The 26,602-nt window shown below is 43.8% G+C and overlaps 4 protein-coding genes across 5 annotated transcripts; 2 read left to right on the top strand and 2 right to left on the bottom strand.

The window, feature by feature from the left end:
• The first annotated feature begins 475 nt into the window (after positions 1–475).
• Positions 476–1,885, top strand: LOC120449089 (neurofilament heavy polypeptide). The gene is made up of 2 exons (XM_039631397.1): positions 476–631; positions 826–1,885. The coding sequence occupies exons 1-2, from the start codon at positions 620–622 to the stop codon at positions 1,786–1,788; spliced, it is 975 nt and encodes a 324-aa protein (XP_039487331.1). The 5' UTR covers positions 476–619; the 3' UTR covers positions 1,789–1,885.
• An 841-nt stretch (positions 1,886–2,726) lies between these two features.
• Positions 2,727–3,539, bottom strand: LOC120449090 (biogenesis of lysosome-related organelles complex 1 subunit 4). Its single transcript, XM_039631398.1, has 2 exons — positions 3,305–3,539; positions 2,727–3,250 (listed from the first exon to the last, which is right to left on the bottom strand). The coding sequence occupies exons 1-2, from the start codon at positions 3,446–3,448 to the stop codon at positions 2,885–2,887; spliced, it is 510 nt and encodes a 169-aa protein (XP_039487332.1). The 5' UTR covers positions 3,449–3,539; the 3' UTR covers positions 2,727–2,884.
• A 73-nt stretch (positions 3,540–3,612) lies between these two features.
• Positions 3,613–6,360, top strand: LOC120449088 (ATP-dependent RNA helicase DDX42). Its single transcript, XM_039631396.2, has one exon. The coding sequence runs from the start codon at positions 3,683–3,685 to the stop codon at positions 6,050–6,052; it is 2,370 nt and encodes a 789-aa protein (XP_039487330.1). The 5' UTR covers positions 3,613–3,682; the 3' UTR covers positions 6,053–6,360.
• A 1,648-nt stretch (positions 6,361–8,008) lies between these two features.
• LOC120449087 (zinc finger MIZ domain-containing protein 2) lies at positions 8,009–24,896 on the bottom strand. Of its 2 annotated transcripts, XM_039631395.2 has the most exons (11): positions 24,079–24,896; positions 12,093–12,648; positions 11,818–11,979; positions 10,593–11,374; positions 10,413–10,531; positions 10,215–10,347; positions 9,937–10,150; positions 9,098–9,843; positions 8,903–9,032; positions 8,351–8,764; positions 8,009–8,277 (listed from the first exon to the last, which is right to left on the bottom strand). In XM_039631395.2, exons 1-11 carry the CDS (start codon positions 24,141–24,143, stop codon positions 8,146–8,148), a joined length of 3,453 nt encoding a protein of 1,150 aa, XP_039487329.1. In that variant the 5' UTR covers positions 24,144–24,896; the 3' UTR covers positions 8,009–8,145. The 2 variants fall into 2 exon arrangements, with proteins under 2 accessions (XP_039487329.1, XP_039487328.1); XM_039631394.2 differs by lacking the exon at positions 24,079–24,896 and having other exon boundaries at positions 12,093–12,855.
• Between the last annotated feature and the right edge of the window lie 1,706 nt (positions 24,897–26,602).

The following is a 26,602-nucleotide window of genomic DNA, read 5'->3' as shown; positions in this document are numbered from 1 at the left end:
AACTTAAATTCGATACAAATTCAGGGCAATTACTGGATCAATCACATCAAATCAGAATGTACAGTTCCAGGAAAACATCGCACAATTGATATGTTTACCTGTCAACTTACGTAAAGGGCGTAATTACGGACGCCTCGCGATCCATATTTATGTGCTCCTCAAATTAGCTGCGGGAATACTAAACTTAGGTTAAACCAAGCTTAACTTTTTTGCGAGCCAGTGCTAAATGGCCAGCAGATGTGGATGTGGATGAGTCCGTACTTGGTAGCGCTGCTGACTAAGCCTTGAGCCCATTTTGCCGGCCAAACCCGCTTTTATTTTCCATATTTTTATTCCATACCGCAGCTTTTACGAGAAGCGGAGAAGCCGGCGCACTTGACGCCGATTTCCTCGGGTTATAATTAGCCAGACTTATCAATATCAACGTAGAAAAGCAGATTTACATTGTGAACGGGTTTCCGCGCACTTGGCGTGCATCTATTCGCAATTAGCACCGAATTACAAACTGGTTAACAGCCGCTGCCAACGGAGTGGAGGAGCCTCCGATCGGTTGGGTTTATAAAATGGGTCGCCACTTGGCTCAGATCAGCAGTTTGGGTCACATCTCCCAGCGGTCAGCATGAAGTCGGTTGTAAGTCGAGAGCTCAGTTTTCTTCAAGATTTTCCACGAAAAGTGAAAATGTCATTGTGTTTGTCTATACACAATATTATAATCGGTTAATTAAGGGGTGCGATTTTACTTTTGAATGATATTCATATTCAAAATTTTTAAAAAATTTCCCAAAATCTAAAATATGTTCTAATCCAAGTTGTACATTTTCTTAGATTATTCTCCTAGCCCTGGTGGCTTTCACCCAGGCAGCACCTGTGGACGTCAAGGAGTCCGCCTCTGGAGAGCTCTCCAGACCCAGTCCCATCAGTCCCGATGTGCTCGTTGACCCCAAGCCCACGGCCAAGGTTGTCCTGCTAAAGGATGCCCCCACCTTGAGTCGCGAGAGGCGTAATGAACCCAAGAAACCCGACAGCGTGAAGGCCCACCAACTGATCGATCCCGCGGAGCCCATCGTTCTTAGTCATCAAAAGCAGAAGGCTTCTCCGGAAGGACCACATGAGCACAAGCACAAGCGGGAAGCTCACCACGAGGAGGGCCACCACGGTGACGATGCAGTGCCCCAAAAGGATGAAGTGAAGGAGGCTCCCGAGGTGCCGGAACCCAAGAAGGAGAAACGGGAAGCTCACCACGAGGAGGGTCACCATGGTGACGATGCGGCTCCCCAAAAGGAGGAAGTGAAGCAGGCACCCGAAGCCCATGAACACAAGAAGGAAAAACGCGAGGCTCACCATGAGGAGGGCCACAAGGATGACGCGGGTGATCGTCCTCAGGTGGAGGATCTTTCACTGCCCCATGAACTGCCCGCTGTGGCTCACACCGCCGAGTTGCCCAAGAAGCAGGAGAAGCGCGAGACCGTGGAGAAACCCGACAGCGTGAAGGCCCGTGAGTCCATCCAGCATAATCCCCACCGAGCCGAGGAGCTCCATAAGGCCATCGAATCTCTGACCGGTGGAAAGGCGCCGGAACAGCGTCATAAGCGCGATATTCCCGTGCCCACGCAAACCAAAGCCACCACCACCGATCTGCCGGCCACCACAAAGTCGGAGCTGGGCAGCACCACTCCCTCCATCCACATTCCCCATCCCATTCCCGTGGCCGAGCTTTTCGAGAAGAACAAGCACGCGGATAAGTCCACTTCCAGTTCCGAGGAAAGCAAGGAGAAAGCAAAGGCCTAGGCTTCCCATGCCAAAAGACGCTAATGGGACCATCACGAGATTTGTAGTCAGCGAAAACGAACTAAAATAAAAATAAATATTAACATGCTTACATAAAGAGGCTGTGTGTTAATTAATTAATAAATATTTAGGTGGATGGAGACCTATAAACAGGTAGCTTTCAGAAAAATTAACACAATGGGTTGATTAAAAAGTGGTGCCTACAGCAATTCCGACTTTAATTGGATCATTTTTGTAGAAGTTCTAAAAACGAATATAATTGAATAGGCACAAAAATGAAGTTTTAAATATACTTAGTTATTTTATAACACTTAATACTAAACTGGTAATTGTATTTTTAAGGGCCAAGTTCTAGTTTTGACGAAAATTATTGCAAACGCCTTCAAGCACTTAATATTTATGCGCCAAGTAGCTTCCTGGTAATAAATTTAATTTATGTTCTAAACGAGGCGGACAGAAATAATTGTTATTATAGTAAAACTGTATTGGAATATTCTTAGAATATTTCCACTTCATAGGCAACAATTTAAATGCGAAACTCCTCGGACTTCCCCGTATAAATTAGAGCAATTTAACTACGCGCTTCTCGTAAAAAATATTGAATATTTACGTAAGCACCTCTTCGCTAATTATTCACTAAATATTTATGGCATGCACGTAGCTAACTGCTATTTTATACACTACCCCAATGTTAGTGAGTAATCAGTTAAATAAATATAAACAGCCAGATGTAACAATAAACAACGTATTGTTTGCTTCGGCTTTTTCCATTCAATATGTAATTTTTAGCTATAATTGTTATGACAATTATTGCAAGTAGGTGCTTAAATGTAAATACGAAACTGAATTAAGATGTCTTTCTCTTCTAATTTGATAATCATTGCATATTCAAAAAGCATCCGAATTGCCTCATTTAAACACAAAATGCAACTTAAATATTTCCGAGAAGCAACTGAGTTGCATTTAACAAAGTTTATAAAAGTATAAGTTTTAATGTTTACACATCGGCAAAGATCCTTAAAAAGTTGTTTGCTATTTCAAGTAATAACAGCTCTATTAAAGCTATGTTTCTTCTAGTTATTAACTATATGTTTAGTTATTTGGTTACGTAGTTCTCCTCATCCGACTTTCCGAAGTAATCATCGGATTTGTAGATCTCCACCGGTTGATACTCCTCCTGGATGAGATTGGATCGTGGCAGGGAACTGAATGCGCTGGGATCGCTGGCACCTAGCTTGGCCTTCAGGGGCTTCAGGAGGAGTCCCTTGAGGCTGTAGTCCGTGACATGCAGCTCCTCCTCGGCTATATCCACCGATCTTTCGACTTCCGTCAAATTGGCACTTACTACACCCACAAACTGCTCCAGACTGTCGATCCTCGTCTTTAGTTGCTCGAAACTGTCTCCGAATCCCAGGATGGCGCAGACGTTGTTGGCCATCATGCCATTGGACTCGGCACGCACCTAAAAGGGAATTAACTATTAGTGATCTCACTTAATTGAATAAAAACAACTAACCGAAGCCAGCAAAGTCTCAAACTCATCTAATCTGGCCAGCATATCCTCTATATTCGTGCACAGTGGATTTATCTCCTTGTCCAGCTCGGCGCTCTGCAGTATCTTGGCATAGTCCTGCGATACATTCTCAATATTCGATTGCATTTCCCGGGTATTGATTTAATTAACTTAATATTTGTAAATAAACGCAACAATTGTTTTCTCTTTCGACCAGTGTGTCTATACTTAAGGCGGGTAAAACTCCTATCAGTTACAGTGTGACCCCATCGGATTTCCAAAAAGAGTTGCCATTTTTGTCCCGCTGCTGCTGCGGTCTCACTGTTTTCTATTGATTTTGGAAATTGTTGGTTTGGAGCATTTGCTTGGATTTGCAGCACGATGAGTGGCTACCGAGGCATGGGCGGTGGGGGATTCCCCTACCGCAAGCCAGCGAGTTCCGGCAACAACATGAACGCCGTACCGCCTCCCCCGATGCTGAATGCCCGGGGTTATACGGGTTCCCGCGGAGGATTAGGAGGAGCAAGCCGTGGTGGAGTTACTGCGGGCACAACATCGACGTCCAAACACGGCTACTCCACTCTGGACTCCATCAGCCAGTACACCAATGCCAGCAATCTGGTTGGCAAACGGAAGGTGCACACGGACGATGACTATTTCGATGATGACGATGAGCCACGGGAAAAGGAGATTGAACAAGCCTATATACCGGCACCTGGATCACCGGGAGCCCCGCCTACTTCGGCTAAAAAGGAAGAGGAGTCCGATTCGGATGAGGATCCCCTCGAGCAGTTCATGGCGGGCATCAACCAGCAGGTGGAGAAGGAGAAGCGGCAACAGGCACCCAAGCCTCCCACTCAGGCGATAAGAGGTGACATCGATGATGAGGACGACGAGGAGAGCTACTATCGCTACATGAAGGAGAACCCCAATGCTGGACTACGCGACGAGGGATCCGATCAAGAAATCGAATACGATGAGGATGGCAATCCTATAGCACCGCCGAAGAAAAAGGATATTGACCCGCTGCCGACCATCTACCATTCCGAAATCGAGTACGAACCGTTTGAGAAGAACTTCTACACACAGCATGACGACATAGCCGCATTAGATGAGGAGCAAGTCCGGGAATTGAGGCGCACACTGGGCGTAAAGGTCACTGGTCCATCCCCACCCAAACCAGTCACGTCCTTTGGCCATTTCGGCTTCGATGAACAGCTCATCAAGGCCGTGAGAAAAGCGGAGTACACACAGCCCACCCCCATCCAGGCACAAGCTGTGCCCACCGCCCTGTCCGGCAGAGATATCATCGGAATAGCCAAAACTGGTTCCGGTAAAACAGCAGCTTTCATCTGGCCCATGCTAATGCATGTGATGGATCAAAAACAGTTGAAACCAGGCGACGGACCTATAGGTCTTATCCTAGCACCCACTCGCGAGCTTTCCCTGCAAATCTACAACGAGGCCAAGAAGTTTGGCAAGGTCTACAACCTGAACGTGGTCTGCTGCTACGGTGGAGGTTCCAAATGGGAGCAAAGTAAAGCTCTGGAACAGGGAGCGGAGATTATTGTGGCCACGCCAGGACGAATGATAGATATGGTCAAGATGAAGGCCACCAATCTGAGGAGGGTGACCTTCCTGGTGCTTGACGAGGCCGACCGTATGTTCCATATGGGATTTGAGCCCCAGGTTCGCTCCATCTGCAACCACGTGCGACCAGATCGCCAGTGCCTGATGTTCTCGGCCACCTTTAAGAAGCGGATCGAACGTCTGGCCAGGGATGTGCTTACCGATCCCGTGAGAATAGTACAGGGTGATCTGAACGAGGCCAACCAGGACATCACCCAGTCTGTGTACGTCTTCCCGAATCCCCTGCAGAAATGGAATTGGCTGCTGGTTCACCTGGTTAAGTTCCTGTCTGAAGGAAGTGTCCTGATCTTCGTGACAAAAAAAGTAGATGCCGAAACGGTGTCCAACAATCTTCTAATCAAGGAATACAATTGTCTTTTACTTCACGGCGATATGGATCAAGCGGACAGGAACAAGGTCATCACTCAGTTTAAGAGGAAAGAGTGTGATATACTAGTGGCCACCGACGTGGCAGCCAGAGGATTGGATATACCCCACATCAAAAATGTGGTAAACTACGACACCGCCAGGGACATTGAAACTCACACGCACAGAATCGGAAGAACGGGCAGAGCCGGCGAAAAGGGTAATGCATTCACTCTAGTCACCGATAAAGACAAGGAGTTCGCCGGACATCTGGTGCGGAACTTGGAGGGCGCCGATCAGCAGGTGCCCGACGATCTAATGGAGCTGGCCATGAAGAGTTCCTGGTTCCGCAGTTCACGTTTCAAGCAGGGCAAAGGCAAGAGACCGGCAAATACCCACACAGGATTGGGTTATCGGGAGAGAGGACATGGCGGTGGTTTTGGATCTGGTGGTGGCTCGGAGTCCAGTGCCAGTGGGTCTGTCCAAAGCCCAACCGAAGGACCCTCTAGCAAATCCTCTTCCAGCGCAGGACCAGCCACAGATCGCTATGCAGCGATGAGGGAGGCATTCCGATCGCAGTACAACAACCAGTTTCGTGCGTCCAGCGATCGGACTTGGGAAAAAACTCTGCCGGACTCGGGAGTTTTCGCTGCGCCAATGGCACCGCCTTCATCCGGCCAGAGTGCTTCCTCCTCGGCGTCCAATAGCAGCAGCAACCAGGACGCCAAAAGGGCCAAGAAGAGCCGCTGGAATTGAACGGGGAGCCCAGTAAAGTTATGCTGCTGTTTGGTTTATTTCTCTTCATATTATTTAATGTGTATTTGCTTTTGTTCCATCGTTTAAAATTACAGCTTATGAACTAAATCTAAACATATTATATATAATCAGATATATACCATGTTCATTCATAAAGATTACGTTAGTTAAATATTCGTATGTACAACTCTCTTCCTTCGCAGCCAGTTCCAGCGAACGATCCCACAGATCCAAATAAAAATCTTCATTAATTGTAATCATGGTTATGTGTATTTTATTTTGAATAAAATCACATTTGCGCATCCCAACTGCCTATCGATATTGTTAATCGTTAATCATTAATCGTGTCATTTTCATTATCATTATCATTTCATTAAGCGAGAGAAGAAATCGAACTGGAATATCGAAATCTTGAAGCTAAATTGTTCGTTAATCATTATGAAATATTGTTTTACAATGAAACCACTACGAATTTTGTTTCTTTTTCGCTTTTGGATATACGTGTTTATATAATTATTTAATTACGTGTGTTTTTTTTGATAACATTGAGAAGAGATTTGAGATTCATTTAACTACCACATCGAGGCGATTTCGCGTAAATTTTCGAGTTCTTCGATTTCTTCGATATTTTTCTTTCGTTTTGTTAAGCGCTGAACGGGGAACTAGCCGAGGCAAAGCTTAAAAATTTCGCTATATTTGAATATCATATCAGATACGTACATGAATATATATATTTTCCGTTATATATAGTTCGCGTATATACTCTATTCAAAGACTCGTCGGTGTGTGGGTGTTATACATATATATTTGTATATAAAAATTGGTCCATGTTAACCACATCGTACGAAACGTATAGACGAACTCAAATCGGAACTCAAGAGAAAATCCAAAAAAATGGGTGGGAATTGTGTGTGGAAATAAAACGCAAACAAAATTATAACACTGTAATGTTAGTTTTGCAAATACTTTTTGTTTTCTTCATTTATTATTATCATTATTTAAATGTATTAATTAGCTTTTGTGTGTTTTTTTGGGGTAGGGGTTGTGTTTTTTGTTGTTGCCGCATATATAACATACATATCCAATATATACAATATATTTTAGATCTAGCATTAAATTTGATTTACACTTTTAATAGTTTGTTTCTCTCATCCACTAATTATGCAGTTTTGCTTTGTCACTTAATTGTACACATTTACTTTCTGTTCGTTATAGTTAATATTTTCTTAATATTTCCTCCGCTGGTCTGTTAAATTTCGTTTATCATTTACCAAGCTAAATCATTTACGTTTAATATGTAGATAGGCTTTAAAAAATAATTAAAATTATGCAACAATTAAAATGTAAATGTTTTCATTTTATAAATGTAATAAAATTGTTGGGATTTCACTTGTATGTATTTTGTGTTTCTCGTTTCTCTTTTCTTGATTTTCGTTTTTGTTTTTCTTTGCTCATGTTTTGTTGTTGCTGATTTAGTAGTTTTTTTTTAATACTTTGTAAATGAACAAGAAACATTTTGCAACAAAAGTCTGGGATAAGGCGAACAAAAAATGTAATCTTCAAATAAACGAACAAAGGACTTTCTGCTGCATTTTAAATTCGTAAATTTCATTGAAGGAATTTTCATGCTCTCAACTGATTGAAATTTTTTTAAATTTTTTATATGGTATAATGACTGTTTGTTATTCTTTTATGCTTTAGTGTGTGTATTTTTTTTTTTGTAATTTTTATGGGTTTTTCTCAGTTAGCTTTAAATTAAATGCCAATTAATTTAATTAATTAATTTTTAAATCACATTTCATTGTTTTTCAACACGGGCAAATTCAAATTTCCGTTTCGATTTCTCATCCAGTGTGTTGTTTGTAATAGTTTATCCATTTGTTTTTTTTGTTGTTTTTTTTTTTGTGTGTATGTTTACTTGTTGCTGCTGTTGGTTTGTGTGAGGAAACGAAAATGTTGGTTGAAGTACGCGACTGGCGTCTAGTGCACATTTCATTAAAATTAATAATACTATATACAATTTATGGTATTTCTGCCACTTCAATTCTCCAACTCTCTCCCAGCATCCCAGCTACCCTTTCTCCTGTTCGGGTCTACTCGAATAACGTGGCCAGCAAGTCGTCGCTGGCGTTGTTGTTGCTGCTGCCACTCGAGGGCGGCGTGTTAAGATCGGGCTGGGGATCGAGATAGGACAGGATCTCCATGGGGTCCACATCCTGCAGCAGCTATACACGATATCAAAAATATATAAATGAATATTTTTCCTATTATTCAGAGATTTATGTGTGCTGTACTCACATTCAGATCGTGGGCTGTATCGTTTATGGCCGCTGCCGCCGCATCGAAGCTCTGCAGCTCGGCACTCAGATCGCTTTCGCTGAACTTCAGCTGGGTTTGACTGCTCATCAGGGAGTTGAGGAGCTGCTCCTGCTGCTGCTGCTGGCTGTCTGCTGCACCTGCTCCACCCATGCCGCCGCCACCGCCGCCGCCGCCGCCGCCGCCTCCCATTCGACTGGGCGTGCCCGGCGTCTGTGGCGAGTTGTGGCCCGTGCTGCTGTTGTTGTTGCCGCTGCCGTTGCTGCCACTTCCGCTTCCGTTGGCGTTGGGCGTACCGCCGCTGATCGGTTCGTTGTGGGAGCTGCTTACGCTGGGCGGTCCGCCGGGCGTCATCGGATGACTGGCCGCTCCAGGGGTGTGCGGGGTGTGGGGCATCTGTAAGTGGGGTGCGAAAAGCATTGGAATGAGTACAGCTGTTTATACTACTAAACTACACGATAAATAGTTAATAAATAGATAACTAATGATGCTTGTAATATATTTATGATATTTTATATTTAGTCAGATTCCTACCTGATCGCTGAGTGACTTCTCCATGGCATTCAGCTGGTCGAGGGAGTTGACGCCACCATCGCCACCTGGCAATCCGCCGCTTCCATCGCTGTGGTTGCCACTGAAGCCGTCGTAGCTGCTTCGATTGCCACTAAAAAGGGTAAATAATAAATTAATACACTTACTAATAAGTAAGGTATATTATTTAGTACTCACTGGTTGGTGTTGCCGCCATTGCCCATCATGTTGCCGCTGGCAATGGAGTTCATGTCGTGCATGTTGTAGGGACTCATGGCCTGCGCACTGTCCCAGGTGGGCAGTTGGGTGGATCCCGGCGACATGACCTTGGCGATGTCGTCGCACAGTTCCTGTTTGATGACCGGCAGGGTGGGGTTGACGCTTCCGTTGCCGGAATTGCCGGAGCCGCTGACGCCACTAGGATTGCTAGGAACATTCGAGGGTGGCGGTGCATTGGGCATGCCGCCATTGTGCTGCAGCGCCCGCCAATTGGCCGATGAATCGATGATCACCTCGTCCACATCCGAGTTGCCCAGCGTGTTGAGTATGGCCCAGATGTACTGATCGATTTCCAGGGTATCGGTGATCGCCGACTTGCTGCACTCCGGGCAGCGCCACGATCCCCGCTCGCTGTTGATCATCAGATACGCCTCCAAATCGAAGCACTGCACGTGCTTGCACTCGTGTCCCCGGGCCGGAAGTCGTATCCGTGACTTGGTGATGGGGCACTTCAATGAGATCTTGGCGCACTGTTGCCCACCTCCCTGCTGCTGCTGCTGCTGCTGGGACGTGGCATCTGGTCCAGCAACCGCCTCCGGCTGGCTCAGATTGCGCTTGATCTTCTGCACACTGTGCTCCAGCGGCAGCAGATTGCGCTTGTGCAGCGTCTGCAGCACCTGGCGCACCGATGGTCGATGGACTAGCTGCAGCACGAACAGGTGCGACTGTAAGTGGGAAATGTGGGGGATATAGTTAATATCAGTCATATATGTATATATATTTTAATACTTTTATTCCCTTGTTGCACAAATACTTACACAACAGCAGGAACTGGCGGTCAGCTGGAGCGTATTCCTGCCCGGCTGGCACACGGCCTTCAAGTAGAGCGGTCGCAGGGCGGTGCTGTTCTTCTCGGACCGCTCGATGTTCAGGGGCGTGGCATTCGCGGAGACGGTGACGGTGTGCGGCCAGTTGGTGTTCATCTGCCGGTCGTCCTGGTGGAAGCACTTCAGCTGCAGCTCCAAGTCGTTTCTGCAAATGAAAGCCACACATCAATAAACTGTCAATTGGATATTAGGTGGTGAGGGTGTCCTACCTGCACATCAGCGTGTTGTAGACATTCTGCTTCAGATGGAACACGTGGTTGCTGACCGACAGGTTGTGCAGCAGGCGGAAAGGAGCCAGGATGATGCCGTCGCGCACCGGGAATGTCAGTCTCATTTCTTCGCCTAAAAAACAAGTAGCAAGTATGTTAGAAAACATTCAAAGCGAGGTGCACCTGAGGAGAACTCACTGTTGTCCATGGGTGGCTTGATGTCCGGATTGGGGCTGACATAGGGCACACTGCAGGCGGGCGTCAGCGGTGGCGTGGGATTGCCAGGAACTGGACTGTGCTGATAGTTTTGCTGGAAACTGAGCATCACAAGAATACGTTATTAAGTTATTAATTGGATGTAAAGATCAAAGAACTCACCCTTGATTCTGGTAGGGATTGCCGGTGGTGGCCACGGCGCCCGGACCAGCCGGGCACATGCCACCTGCCTGCTGCATTCCAGCACTTTGGCCACTGCCCGGATAGAACTGACCCTGATGGGCAGCGGCTCCTCCTCCGACGCCACCATAGCCCACGCCGGGCATTCCGCCGCCGCCGGATCCTTGGGGCATGAAGCGCTGCTGGCTCATGCACCCTGGACCGGGACCCATTCCTCCAGCGGTCATGCCACCGGGACCCATGGGTCCCATCACTGGTCCGCCGTTGGGACCCATGCCATTAGCCGCCGACATGCGGCCGTAGCCTCCGTTGCCGGCGCCCATGGGTCCACTGCGTCCGTAACCATTGCCAGCTCCGCCCGCCTGCATGGGCAGTGGCACTCCACCGCCGGATCCGGGATGCATCTGCTGGTTGCCGTACATCTGCGCCTGCTGCTGCTGCTGCATGGGATTACCCGGGTACATACCGCCCGCTCCTCCCACTCCGGCCGCAGCCGCCCTCTTCTGGGCCATGTGCATCTGGGGGTGGGGATAGGGGGCCATTCGTCGCTGTTGCTGTTGCTGCTGCTGCTGGGTGAGACTGGGTGGCGCCTGCTGGGGATATCCACCATTGGCCATGCCCTGCATCTTGGCCATCGGATTCATGCCGCCCATTTGCTGCTGCGCTGCCTGTTGCTGGAGAGGATTCATGCCACCGCCCATACCACCGCTGCCACCGACTCCGGGGCCCATGGACATATTCTGCATCTGATTCATGGGCGTCATCTGAAACAAGAAGGGAAGGCCAATGATAAGCGGATATTCCAGACGTTTCACATGGGATTTCTTGGAAACTATTGTACTCGAGCAATTAGTCGTTCCACTCTACCCTTATCTCTTTAAAAACACACAGTACGCAGTAAAAATAAGTGGGGTTTCCAGCTCAAATAAGGCGTCGAACGTTTTCCCATTAAAAGCATCCAAAAGCGAGGTAACTGCGGCAAATAAAGCCAGAGAGCTTGAGCGGATTACTGTCGCTCTTATAGTCAGAAATTTGTTTTGTTTTGGGTGCGATTCGAATGATTCGTTAATGGCTAAACGTTTTTAAAGCTAAATCAGTTGACTGCCGCAAATGAATTGTCAACAGCTGGTCATCTAAAAGTGGCGGCAGTGAAGTCATCCGTCCATGTCCGCAATACCTTCTAATACACATCCCAATTGGTACTCACTTGATGATGCCTCTGGGGTCCCATGCTGCCTCCACCGCCGTAGCCCATGCCCATGCCCTGGGCTCCATTGTAGCCACCTTGGCCGGAGCCCCCGTTCATGTACTGGCCATTCATGTTGCCCATCATGCCGCTGTTGGGTCCAGGGTGCATGCCGCCACCCATCTGGAAGATGCAATATAAATGGGTTAGGTAAGTGACTCGAAATGGTAGGGTATCAGTTGGTGTATCATTTGGCTATGTACTTCAATCTACTGTTCCTAAGTAGTAATCCTCACCTGACTGTAACCACCCATGGCATCCATGCTGCCCATGTGCTGCTGCTGCTGCTGCTGCTGTTGGTGGTGATGTGGCTGTTGCTGCTGGTGCTGCTGGCTGGCAGCAACCATGCCCGTGTATCCTTGACTGCTCGAGCTGCTCAGTCCGCTCAGCGAGGAGGATGCCGAGCTGTTGGCGCCTCCCAGCGACGTGAACTCCGAGTTGGGACCGAAGGTGTTGTTCAGGCTGCGCAGGCTGTCGCCGCCGACCAGGTCATTGCCCAGCATAAAGTTACCACCGCCACCTCCCGATCTCTGGAGTTGCTGCTGCTGCTGCTGTTGTTGCTGCTGCTGTTGCTGTTGCTGGTAGGCTAGGAAATTGTCGCGCTGATGCTGCTGCTGTTGCTGGTACTGTTGCTGCTGCTGCTGCTGCTGGTTGTAGTACTGTTGCTGGTGCTGCTGTTGCAAGTGCTGCTGCTGGTCCACGCCGACTGTTGTGGCACCTGGCGGTGAGATTTGGCCCCCGGTGGCTGGCGCCCTTGAGGAGCCCGCCTGCTGGTTCATTTCATCATTTTTCCTGCAAAGTTCGTAGTAGAGATACAGCCATGAGTTAGTTGGAATCCACAGTGTGACAGTATAGTAGGTTCTTTCCATATCATAAAAGGAATACGCTCTTTGAGACATATTGCCACTTAAGTTCACGAATTGAGCAGAAAAGTTCAAGAACAATCGACCACTTGACAATTTTGGGCTGTGTATGAATGTTCCTAGGTTACAAATTAGCTGGCGAAACTAGATCCCATGCCTGCTCCATGTGATTCTTACTTTTCGTATTACTGCACATTGCTGTATTTTTATATATTTTGTACTCTCTAAATTCTAAATTCTAAACCGTTTATATTCTAAAATGTACGTTCTGTTCTTATCGTTTTTTTTTGTTTTTAATACTTTGGGTTTTTAACTTCGTAAAGTTATTTAGATTTGTCTTGGGTTTAACCAACCCGCGACATTCTTATCTCGCGATTTGGTTAGTCACATCTGAAGAACTGAGAATCGCTGCTGATTCTCCGACTCCCTGCTGCTGGAATCATTATTTGACCTCCGTGGATGATGTCAGCCTAAGGCAGCTTATGTTCGTGATTTTACCCCAGTATCCGCAGCACCCATCCAACCAACCATCCATCCATCCATCTATCCGCCCGTTTCTAGCGCCCCAAACACCCCAGACACCCCTAATAGCCCCCCGTTTCAACCACCTAGCCATATCTCCATCATCGTCATTGTCAACGTCATTCATTGTACTGTGTGCTGCTGCTGTGTGTTGCTGTGTGGCAATTGCATTTGCAATTGCATTTTCCATCTTCTCGACTGCTTATAATTCCCATTGCACTTGTTTCCCCTCGATTTGCTGTGACATTTAAGCCCGAAAATGTCAAATGGGCTCAGGGTTTAGGTTTAGGTTTAGGTTTAGGTTTATGTTTGAGTATTGAGTATTGGTATGAGTATGAGTATGAGTATGAGTATGAGTATGGGTTTTGTTTTGTTTTGCCCTCGACATCGCTGCCTGGAATTGTTCCACCCATCCATTGAAATTGTTTTCGCATTCGCTTTGATGGCGCGACTTTTAAGGTAAAAATAATTAAGCATATTTGCTAGCCGGACAATAACAATATGAAGCATATGAACGCAGTGCGAATGCGAAGCAGAAAACACATAAAAAAATGGAAAACTCGATAGCCGAAGATGGCAATACACTACATAGCATTGACAAAATACGAATTCAGATAAATATGAAAGAAAAATATATTTTATTTATGCGTCAAGTGCTACGTAGGAATGCAGTGACACTTTGTGTATTCATAATATTCCACGGGGCGTATGAGTAATTTTTGAAATTTTAGGTTTTACCTTCAAACCAAAAGAGTAGTTCGAAAAATGTAATTCTCACATTCTCAACTTTTTTTTATGAATTGCTCAACTTTTTTTTTACTCAATATATAATTTAAAATTAAATTGTTTTAAAATATATTAATTATATTAAACAGGTCGTATACTTAATATTCCAATTCAAATGTATCGTTCAATTATAAAATCTTGTGCTCTAGTTTATTGTCAAGTTCTAATTTTGTTATTTATGGAAAAAAACTTTTTTTTCGAAGGGTAAAATCCTAAGCGAAACAACAAAAAAAGTCGCACATTAAAAATATAAAGTAACACGCTCACAATAATTGCGCATCTACAAAAGCAGCAAAACGCAAACACACACACTACACACACAACAACACAAAGGCAAATAAAGTTGGAAACAAATAAAAATAAATAAACAAAAAAAAACAACAACAACAACAAAATACGTAACAAAACGTAACACAAAAGGCAACAACAAATGCAGCAGCGAGCGAAATGCAAATAAATGGCACACTAAGCGATTGGCTGATAATCGCATGACGAAAAGCCCGAGCCGGCAAAGTCTACTAAGATCGCTGGAGAATTGCGGCAGGGGGTGCGGGAAGAATTGGCCGGGCGGAAGAATCGGGGGAGGGGGGCGGTGGGGGAAGAATTGCTGGTGGAACTGAACCTGTGATTGCCGCGAGACTGTGACGATAAATTAGCATCGAGCACCTAGCAATTTCCAAGTGCAAAAACAGAGCGGAGAGGTAAACAGAGCAAAGCGGGTCATTAGGTCGAGTGTGCGAGAGAGAAAGGCAAACACGGCGAGAAAGAGATCGCACAGTACAGTCTGACATACATAGTTGAGGCATTACAGTGCTCACTCGGGTGAAAAGAAACGGTCAAACAGGGCTACACTTGACCACTTTTGTGTCTGAATGGAACATTATTTATGATCAACTTTAAATAGATTTTTAATAATAAATATTTTTGAATGATTTTAGTATTATTAACCATTTTCTCCCGCAAAGTATGCTATGCACATAACACAAGCAGCAGTTAACAAATAGAAACAAATTAACAGAAGAAACCATGTCAATCACACTTTCTTATCAGCACGATGCACTTAGAAACCGAGTGACCTTCATTGGGAGAACTAAAACCAAGTTCTGAAAATAGTAAAAAGCTCAGATGCGAGATAAATAAACGAAAGACAGCGCTCGAAACTGTATTCAAATGGAAAAGATATTGTGGAGCGCAGAATTCGAATGGGCAAACAACTAAGTTGCGCACTAGCGATCATATAATCGTCTCATTATGTGACTTGCACTGGAAAAAACTGAGTTACAGCAAACAGGCAGCCGGGTTTTGGTAGGGAGAGGTGTGCGGAATGCGGGATCTCTGGTGACGCCGCATTGCTTTGTTTCAGTTTTTTTCAGTACTTTCAGTTTGCGAGTGGCGTTCTCGTTGTTGCTGCCTTTTGTACTTTGATTAGATATAAATTTCTTTATTGATTAGATAAAAACAAAGCAAAACAGGTAACTCGCAGGCGTGTGAGATAGAAAGGCTGTTTAGAAGCACTAAAACTCAGTTCAGAGGCCATCGGAAACACGTGCTCGAAGATATAGCTTCATATCGAAATCAGTGCACGATCTCTGGCTCCATCCCCCCTCCCCCCCTTCACCCCTTTACCCCCTTACCAACCGATTCCGACGACTTTAGTTTGCTTGTGTAATTGTAAATTGTGCGCACTTTGATTTGCTGTGGTAATAAAAATTATTTCTCATTTGGCACACGAAATGATTTCCGTATGTCAACGGGCAGGGGCGTCGCTAAAGGTTTTTGCCCGGGGGCTTATGTTTTTTCATATCCAATTTATTTCGACTATATTTTCACAATTTATAGACATTGTTTCTGCTTGTATGAATTATGGCATAGACGGCAATGCGACATTCAGGATGCCCAGAACATCCTTTTTCGGGTGGGGAACACGTCTGGTAAACTTTATTACGCTGCCGCGGCACAACAATCCTTCAACCAAAAAAAAAATCATACTTTTTCTCCTGATTTTCCTGTTCTATTTTTATTGTTCTTGTTGTTTGCGTGTTTTCTTGTTTTTTTTGTGTTCGATTTGCCTTTGCGTTTTTTGTTATATTCCGTTTCCATGTTTTTTATTTCACAGACGGCAGTTGGCGTCATGTAACAAAACAAGTAATATATACCACCACATGTACGAGTGTGTGTGCGCTTTAGAGGCCATGAAAAATTGTGAGACACGTGCGTGGAGCCAATGACAGAACGATATGTTGGGAATAAGTTTTCTCACCGCAGTGGGAGGTTTCAATCAAATGTGATATCAGAACTGAGACAGGCATACAAAATATTAAGACTTTTTATTAGAAAGTGATCTATTGCTAGCCAGTTACTGTCCAGAAAACAATTTAAATAGATAATCAATAAATTCACATAATTTAATTTAGGCTTTGTGATGAATGTTTTCTGATACCGTTTGTGGTAAAAAAGCATTTTTGAAAATGCTTCTGCACTCCCTGCCAAACCAATAGCACATCAACAATGTTGGACTTGCTCTCTTCGCCGTTTCAGGACCTTTTCAGGTTCATCAGTCACTCAAACTCCACTATGTTCGCCTTATTGTTTCGCTGCAGTTTCAGTCGACCCACCTCACACCCCACACCTCCCACCTTCCACCGCTGAAATGCGTTTGACAGTTGTTTTTCAAGGGTGTTTGCAACTCAGCCATCGCACCACCGAAACCACCCGCTGCTGGCTGCACTTTTCGCATATGAATTACACACACACACACAAACCAAAAAAATTGAAAAAATACAACAAAGAATACTTTTTTCGACATTTTCTGCCACTCCTTCCAGTGCAATTTTGAGTTGGCAGTTGTCGTCTGTCTGTTTTTTGCCCCTGACTCGGTTGTGAATTCATTTTTTTTCCATATTGGCCTGTCAAGGGAGGTTGTGTATGGGTTTTTCGTCCTGCCCCCTTCTTTTTTTGTGATTTTGAGTACCCAAGGATGGGAATAATTTTTTGTACGCAGCTTAGTTTCAGGACTTTGTATGCCATTCGCATTTGGGCGGCGCCTGTTGGTATGCAACACTTTTTGTCGCCTCAAGCTCAGTGGGAAAATTCTTGGCCTCATCTCAACTTATCCCATTTAAATTGAATTTCCCGCCGAGTTTTCCTAGCCCTCTTCGATCGCTTTCATAATTCATCTGCCTGGCATAAATTGCAATCAGAATGGAAATAAAAATAAATCAGCATAATAGACTCGACCCCAGAAAACAAAGCAAGAAATAAAAAGAAAGCAACCACCAACCAGGAGCAGCCAACAACCCTCCGCTCGAGTGGTTTTTCAAGCTGGTGGTTTGGGGGGTGGAGAGGTGAACATAATAAAAATCGAACTGTAAACAGGGAAAAAAAATAGAGAAGCCGAAGAAAAAGCTGCGGCAAAAAAGCGAAGAGAAATCGCGCAATTTTTGATTAAAAACCCAATGCAAATAATACAGATGGTCAGCAGGCGGATGGATTGTGGTGGTGTGCTGGTGATTCTGGTGATTCCGATGGGATGGGCGCATGGGGGTTGGCAGTTGGGCAGATTTTTGAATATGTGCAAAAACATATTCAGCACTCAGCCCCCTTCAATCGCCGACAAAATGTTTGCCTCCCACTTTACGCTCGGTTTGCATTCTGCGGATTTGCAAATTCATTTTTATAAATGTTTTGCCGCTTGCGGTGGACAATAGGGAAAAACGGGCGGATCTCTGTCCAACATGTGGTATGAGTAATATTTGAAATATTTCTACCCCCTCCTGTGTGTGCTGCTGTGTGTGCATGTTTTCAGCACCTGTAACTGGCTTTTATTTATTGGCAGCCCCGAACGGTTAGCTGCTGCTGCCTTTTTTGAAATTGCGTATACGCAGTGTGCGCTGGGCCCTAAAATATTCGTTTTAGTTTTCAGGCGTGTGTGTCTATCGCTGTTTGTAATACAACTTTGTGTTTGCTAATTTGCATTTTCTAGGATTAGAGTTCAGGGTACAGTGGTCACTGTTGCAGCAATGATTTACGGAACACTAAAACCACAAAGTTTACGTGTTTTGTGCAATGAGTGGAAGATTTTGTATTCTAAAAATAATTGGAAAACTAATTCAGTTCCAGCTAACGTTATGCTAATAGAAATTAATACTTTTTATGACCTAGACGTAATAGATAAGTTTAAAAGGTCAAACGATATTTGAAAGATAACACGTTAGGTATATACTCAAATCAAGTTATCAGTTCATTGGAACGCATCGTAATATTAGTAAACGTTATGAAATATTCATGGATGGATATTCACTTGGATCCGCTATTTACAGGTGTCTGTGCATTGTTAAATTCGGAAATTGCATTTCACTGTTGGCTCCCCATTGTGTTTGTATTTGTAGTCGTCTGCTGTTTTGTCCTTGTGGTGTTGTAACCAAAATCGTTTTGATGGCTGATGGTATCGCCATTGAAGTCTGCTCGTGTTGGCGATAAAAGAAAACTGGAAAAAGAAACCAAAACAAAAAGCGCTGTGCTTGGTGTAACACACGCGCTAATCAGGTCGCTAATGGACGAACTACCAGAAAACCCCCAGCACCACCGACCACCCACAATACCCCTGTGACTATCAATCAGCGATGTGGTTTTTGCACACCTTACCCAGCTACTTTTTCGGTTTGGGGATCCGATGTTTCGGGTTCGATTTGCTGACGGGTCTGGTTTTGCTTTGCTTTGCTTTGCTTATCTTATCTATCGCGTTTTGCTCTAACTAAATTTATGCCAGTCAACGGAGGCCTTTTGAACGGAGGATGGCGGGGATTTAGTACTCAGTGCGATCTATTCCATTGTCATCGGCATTGGCTTCGTTGCGTTTTTGGCATTTATCTAATCGCCAATTAAGTAAGCAAAAAACCTAACAAAAATCGTAAACATTCGGACAGACATAAACATTAAAAATAAATCGAAGGCTGCGACTGTCAACGCTCGCGACAACAACAAAAATCCACAAAAATAAATGTACGAAAAAAAGAAGCTGCAATAATTTCGTTCAAGTATTTTTGCACACTCACACATTGAGGAACATGCATAAATCACATTAAAAATAAAACAAAACAAAATAAGGCAAAAATTGCAACAGCCCGCAAAACTTGAAGCGACTCAAGACCCAACGCATAAATCGCCAACGAAGACGTCGACAGCGACGCAGGCGTCGTACTTGAAAACCAGTTTCGAACAAAAATGTCTACTGAAGTACAGCTAAATAGCAGCCGCAAAAACAAAAAACCAAAATAAACCGATCGAAATGTGTACAAGAAAATGTTTGGCAAAAAGTACTTGCCATCGGTAAAGGTTAACACAGAAAAGATACGGCAAATATGGAACAGGAAGCGCTTCGACTGATAAGCAAAATCGAATTTAGCTGATATGTTGAGAAGCGCGTAGAGAGGCGCAGCCGACAGGTGGCGCCACCTGATCTCAGTGTAAGAGATTTTTCTTTGATGATATTCCAGAAATTAGGTGCGCATTCAAGTGTGTCTCTCTTTATATTTGCAGTGATAACAGCGTTTTGCGCATCTAAATATACTAAATAGTGCTTTAAGAGATATTAACTTGATTAGCAAGGGAAGTTTGATTTTTTGTTAGTTAATGATTAGATTGGCTTTTGCTTTGATTTGGTTATCAAAATGATCTAATGCACTTGCTATTTTCGTAACAGCTTGTTCTAGAAAATCTACGATTGTGTACTAATCAGCTAGTTTTGCCAACATATGGTTTAAATATTCATACGTACTTATCATTTGCACTCACTTGCTTCCTGAGTCTAATCAATTCTGGCCCTCTCTGCACCCCTTTTTTTTCCCAACCGCATTTCCATCGCGTTCCATTCACAAAAACCCAGCGACCATTTTTGCGGAGAATGCCAAATGCCGCGAGACTGGCGTACTATGTGAAGGCACTACTACCTGGTCGTAAACCGCGATAAGCAATTATCGATAACTGAAATATTTCTGCATACCTAAACGCGATTTAATGTCGGTCAAAACAAGAGCAAAAATGAAAAAAATTATGAAAAAGAAAAGAGCAGATGGTTGCGTACAGGTAGAGCCATTCAGAGAATGAAACTTTCCATTGTTCCAGTTGTTCTTTTGCACCGAAAAACATAATGAGAACGTGGGGAGTTTCGGTTCGGTTCGGTTTCTCGATATAGATATAGTACGATCTGCGGGTATAATTAGCTTGTCAGCCCCCCACCGCCGTGTGATAAGAGTTGGTTACCTCTGATTTGGAGCTCAGTACGTTCTGGGCCCATCGATTGCGATGGTAGTGTTTTTTTTGTTTTTTGTTTTTTTTTTTTTGTATTTCAGTTTTCGGTGGTTGACAGTTATCTGTGCGGTTGTTGTGGCTGCTAAGCATATATTTTACTATATCTATGCGAATGTGTTGGTTACGGTGCGGTCTAGTTTGATATCAGGTTCGTTCAGGGGCTTTTAATTGGGTCGTTAAATGTTTTCGTTCGGTATTCGTTGCGTTTTGGGAACTTTTATCATGTGACTAAACGAACTCTGAATTGTGCGGACTGGAGTGTGCGAGTGTGCGCCGACTCTTCAAGGTGCCTCGAAGAGCCCGAGGCGAGTCAAGAGTCAACTGCTTAACCCATTAATGTCCAATCAAATTCAAATTGTGCGATTAGATATGCACCACAGATCTAGTTCTCTCTCTGTCTCTCACTATCTCGCTTTGGCTCTTTGGTGCCGTGTGTGACCTTCAATCTGGACTGATGAGGGGTTAAAGTCGGGGCGATTTTAGGGGTGGCTTTGTCGGCTTACACATGTAACTATTGTTGCGCCCTCGAGTGTGGATTTCGTTACGGGGGTTGCTCAGTTTCCAGCCCCCTGTCTGATGGGTTTATTAATATCGGACGCTCCTCCACTCGCTAAATGTTCCGTGTATGTTGCTGTTTCTGTTTGTTTCTTTCGGGGTTTAATCACCGAGAATGCAGTGAGCTATCCCTCTTTGAAAACAGTGGCAGAGGGTTGTTGTTGCCTTCTGCGATTTGCAAATGGTTTTCCGCGTTTAGGTTTTGTTTTTCTGTCATTTACTCGTTTGTATCACATTTTTATTTCCCGTGTGAAAATCGCAAACAGTTGAGGGAAACAGGAAGTGGCCAGGAGCGAGGGATTCCCCTTCAGAATCGCTGGGCATACGACATACATACATACATAGGTAGCAATCTTTCTCAAGTCCTTTCGGTGGTTGCCTGATGGGCTGTGATTTGGTTGCCTCGGTGGTTGATTGATGATTGTCGCGGGCTTACGCAGTTTCTGTACGCACTGTTTTATGGGACTCCCAAGTGTGGGGCGGTGGTGGGTTGATGACATTAGAGGGTGTTTACGATAAGCTCAGGGCGTTAATTAACCATGGGATTGATCTGCCGAACCGGAATTTTAAACTGTTTCAACGTAAGTTCTTCGCAAATAAAACTAGAAGTGGAGGCTTGTGCTGACAACTCTTGTGATAAATTAACTGGGTGATTTCAACACACTTGTAAAGATTTATTGCTGGAATTGTACAAATGTAAAATGGGACCTTAAAGATTCATGAAAGGTTATATTTGCTGAATGGTTAGCTCTCTTATCTTCCAAGAAGGTCAATTCCCATCACATTCGCATATTCTGAATAATCTACCAGCAATCGAGAAGAATGAATTCCAGATACTTCGAGACAAAACTGTTCACCGTTTTCTTGGGAACTCACCGGCGACCCAAAGCGAAGTGCAACTACCTGTTTTCTTGGGTTAAGAGCTGCGACTATTGCAAATGGGTTAAGGTTTACCTGTAGGTCGGCATTTTTCATTTTCTTACTTTAAGCCCCATACCCTTTTCGTTGCTCTCATCTTCTTTGCAGTGATGATGAATTACAAGCGAACCGAAAAATGTCTGCCGAGAGTTTTCCCATTGTCTGGGGAAAAAGAAGAAGAAGGGGGGGAGTTTGGCTGGGGAAAAATGCGTGGCATGTGAGAAAAAACGGCAAACGAGATACGGCAGGGAAAATGGTAGGGAAAACTGGAGTGGGGCGAAGAGGTTGCCTCGCTTCGAGTGACCTTTTTCTTATGTATTGTTTTTTCGGTTTCCCCCTTCATCTTGCCACAAAAGAAACTGAAACAGAAACAGAAGAGGCTACAAACACGAATATACACACACACACACACACGGGAAATGGGCGAAAACATTGTCGAACTGAGAAATAAGTGACAGACTTGAGCGGTTGTTTTCGGTTGTTCGCTTCTTGGGTTGCTCGCCCGTTCGCAAACGAAGCGGATCGTTGGGAAAATTTCTTTCTCGGTATCGATATACCCACTTCCACTTCCACATTTACATTCACAATTTACTTCTCGAGAACGATTCAATGGAAAAGGAAAACTCCGGCCACGAATACCTACTCTGCGTAGAAAACAAAGCAACAGCAGTAGGTCGAAATGTTTTTGGACTCAAACTGAATGCTTTCTTGGCTTCACTTCAGATACTTTTCGAGTGTATCTGTATCTGTGTTTCGGTGTATCGGTACTTCGGTGTATCTGTGTGTCTGCGTCTATTTGCGTCTGCCTGTGTGCGTGTCAATTATGGGTCAGCTGTGCGTGAGAGCGAGAGAGCATTAAGCAAGGGGGCGGCGTGAGGAGGCGGTCTAACTAACAGCTGATGTGGGAATTCGGTCAAAATGAATCCACCGGCTGGCACTTTAAAGTATCTCAATGGGTTTTCCCGTCAATGAGGGTGTCTTCGTATTTCGTAGCATTTAATTTGGGCGGTTTCATTAATTTACTGAAAATGCTGGTGCTTGATACGTTTAAATAAATGGACTGAATTTATTAACTCTTGAAGATATATACCCCACATTATTTTGTGTATTTTTTAAATTGTTGGGAGAATAGTCATTTGATTTTAGAGATATGCATTTTTATTTATGTAATGAAAATTTTGCCAATGCTACTGAAAATTTATTTACAAATACCATTTTAATCAGTAATTTTTATGCTGCTTAATGTAGTCATAACAGCCAATTAAATACACATCTTATAATGTATGGCAATCAAATATTTCCGTAAGGCTGATTTGCTGCCTAATTTGTCGAAAAAAAAATTAATTCAAAACTTTCCATATAACCAAATATATTTAATAAAATTGTCACCAAATGGCCCGAGAACAATTGTAACTTTTCTTGCTCAACACTTAAAACTAATTCAACTACACAACTATTGCTATGGTTTATAAATATGCACATGATTCAAACAACAAACAAAGCATAAGGAAAAGACACAAAAAAAATTTACATAAAATATCTAAAAACAAAAGCACATTCCATTTGATTATTTTGATTGTTCGTAATTTGGATACAAGCACAACAATTAAAAGTTTCTAGTGGATAAGAAATAAAATTGTTGATGGCCATAAAGAATTTTTGTACTTTGTGTTTATAAATTGTTTTATTTTTAGCCAGGTGTGTGATTATTTTTAGCCAGTCGGATTTTATTGACTGTCAAGTTGAGAGGCACACGGACAATAAGTTGAAGTTGAAAAATTCTTTTGGCTCGTTTGCTGTGATTTTTTGTTATGTTTCTCTATTTTTTTTTCATTTTGGTTTTGTTTTGGTTTAAGTGGAATTTATTTTTAGATATTTTACCTAAGTTTTCTTTTTCTTTTGGGTTTTATGGCAACAGCGCGTGGTGTGTAAATTGTTGTTGTTCGTAGTTGATGTTAAAGTTGTAGTTGCTGTTGTTGTTGCTGTTCTTTTTTTTTTTTGGCTGGGACAGGTGCACCACGTGAAGAAGAGGAAGAAGCGACAGCAGCAGCAGCTGTGGAACGCTATCTCTCTCCCCCGGCTTGTTGCTGTCTCTTTCGCCGCTGTTATCAGTTTATCAGTTCACTAGAAGGGTTTTTCTTCTGGTTTGCTGTTTGTTTGCTTGCTTGTTTGTTTGTTTGCTTTGGTTTGGGCACTTTTCACTGTTTGCTTTGCAGTTTGTTTATCAATTTTCAATTTTCAATTGTTTGAGAGGTTCTTCAAAACTTACTTTTTGGAATTGCGCTTCGTTGTTTGTTTGGAATACATGGGAATTTTGTCAACAATCAATTGCATGGCATCAACAAATACATGGGACAACAACACTTGTCTCTCTGTGTTGTTGCTGCTGTTGTTGTGGATTTATTATAAATTGTTGCTGGCTGTTTTTTCGTTTGTTAATTTCTGTGCTTCGAAATGGTTCACTGCAGCATTTTCAAACACTCACTTTTTCTTACTTTTCACTTCTGTTCACTTTTTGTTCACTTTTTGCTCATTTGTTTTTCGTATCTTTTGTTTGTTTGTCACGCTTTCACATTTGTTTTGGGATGTTGCACAAGTTTGTTGTTTTCGTTTTTCTCTTCTCTTTATATATTTTCCATTTATTTATTTTTTTTTTGGTTGCCTAGCAAATTGTTGTAGTTTAAAAACGATTTAATTTTGTTGAAGAAAATTTCAGCAATTTTTTGTGCTAGTTTTATGTGATAATACTGTTGTTTATAGTAATCCAAGTGGTTGTTGTGTGTGTGTTGCTGCTGCTAACAGGAACTATGTGGCACTTAATCCAAAAAATGTGCTGTGGTTTGTTTAACTTTGCCACTTGAAATTGGTTGCTTGCTGCTGTTTGGTGTTTATTTTTTCGAAAATTATTTACGCGATTTTTCGAAAATTTCTGATAACTGTTTCACTGAGCCGTGGCTTTGAGATTTTGGCCTGGCTTTTTGGCGAGCTGCGCTTTTCGATTCGATTCAACCGAACGACGACAACGTTCGACGGCAGCCAGAAAGGAACTGAATGAAGTTGGCAGTTGGCAGCTGAGCTGACGTCCGGCGACCGACTGAGCAGAGCGCTATGCCGATGCCGTGCAGCTGCGACTTCGGCTGCTCACCCACACGAGTGCAGCGGAGCGCACACAGATAAGCGCGCTCTCTCTCTCTCTCTCTCTCTCCGTCGGGTTGATTTATTTCAGGTTGGTATTTCGGATTTCGTATTTCGTAGTTCGTATTTCGTATTCATTCGGTCTGTTAAGGGGCGACGACGCGCGAGCACTTAAGTAAAATAATAATTATGTATACGTATGTCAATTTGTTTGACTTCTTCGCCTCGCGGGCCCCTTGCTTTTGCTTTCCATGCGGAAAAAAGGCATATAGTAGTTTTTCTACTCCACTTTCTGCTACATTTTGCTCGGCTCTCTCGCTCTCTGCAGAGCTCTGCTTTGGCAGCATGCCGTCTGAGAATCATACCTTTCTGCTTTCTGCTACCTTTTTGCGGGCAGCTGACATTTATTGGGTTTGTTTTGAAAGCGTTTAATGGCTGCATGCGTGTTTGCGTGCATACATATGTATGTGTGTGTTTGTGTGAGCGTGCATGAGTGTTTGCGTTAAGTAGATTTTTCAGCACATTTGTCTTAATTGTTGTGATTTGTGGTTGATTTTTGAATGATTTACGGCGTGTGCAGCGCCATCGGGATTAATTGTTTTTTAAATGTCAGCAGGGCAAGAGACATATTTTATTATTAGATTTTATAAGATGGGTTAAGCATAAATAAGAAATATTTATTTATTTATTGATATTTGCTAGTGCATTATGTTCCATTAGGGCTTGGTTATAGTTCAAATTTCATTGATTGGTAAAATCATTAAATCGCCGTCTGATAAATTGGCAACCCTTTTGCCGAGCAGACCGCAAAATTGAAATACTTTAATTACCCGAATAAAAAACATTTAACAATTTAATCTGAGCATATCAATTGCCCACACACGCAAACACACACACACACACACCCACCCACTCTCCTCTCTCACGCTCTCTTTCTCTCTCTCTCTCTCTGGGCCAAAATCCACTCCCAATTTATCACTCAATTAGCACAGAAAAATGTAGTAGTGTATTTACTACGCTTCTGGGCTCGGGCCCTCGTGCCATCTCTTTCGCCTCGCATATACCCATCTCTTTCGCCGTCGACGTCGCTGCTTGGCACAGCGTGAGAAACTCTCGTCGGCTTTCTGGTATCGGGTGTTCATCTCAATGAAATTGTAGCATATTTGTTGCCATATCGAGATTAAATTTTCAAAACACAAACGAGCACAGCACGAGAGAGCCAGAAAGGGAGGGCGCTATGCGGCGAGAAAGTGACAGCATGAGCCGAAGTGAAAGAGAGAGAGTGAGTAAGAGAGGGGGAGAGAGAGAGAGAGCGAAGACAGTTCGTTTGTATGCGTGGCTTGTAAGCTTTTGTATAATGTTTGAGGTGGGCACACAATATTCGGGTGCGGAGTAAGAAGGTGGTTCCAGTGGGTGGTTGGGTGGCTGGGTGTTTTGTGGGTGGTTCGTTGGGGTCGCGATTTATTGATGACGTCGACGCCGACGGCGACGGCGACGGTGACGGCGACGACCACGACGACTGCGCTGCGACGACCGTGTTAATGTGTTTGTTGCTCTCTGGCATAAAATTATGTTTTATTTTATTTAACATGTTCTGCCTCGATTTTTGGCAGTCCTTGTCATAATTCCCATGAAACGCCCGTGGATTGAGCGAGAGG

Source organism: Drosophila santomea, chromosome 3L, assembly GCF_016746245.2.
Source record: "Drosophila santomea strain STO CAGO 1482 chromosome 3L, Prin_Dsan_1.1, whole genome shotgun sequence".
NCBI classification, from domain to species: Eukaryota; Metazoa; Arthropoda; class Insecta; order Diptera; family Drosophilidae; genus Drosophila; species Drosophila santomea.
This window is presented reverse-complemented; position numbering and strand designations above follow the sequence as displayed.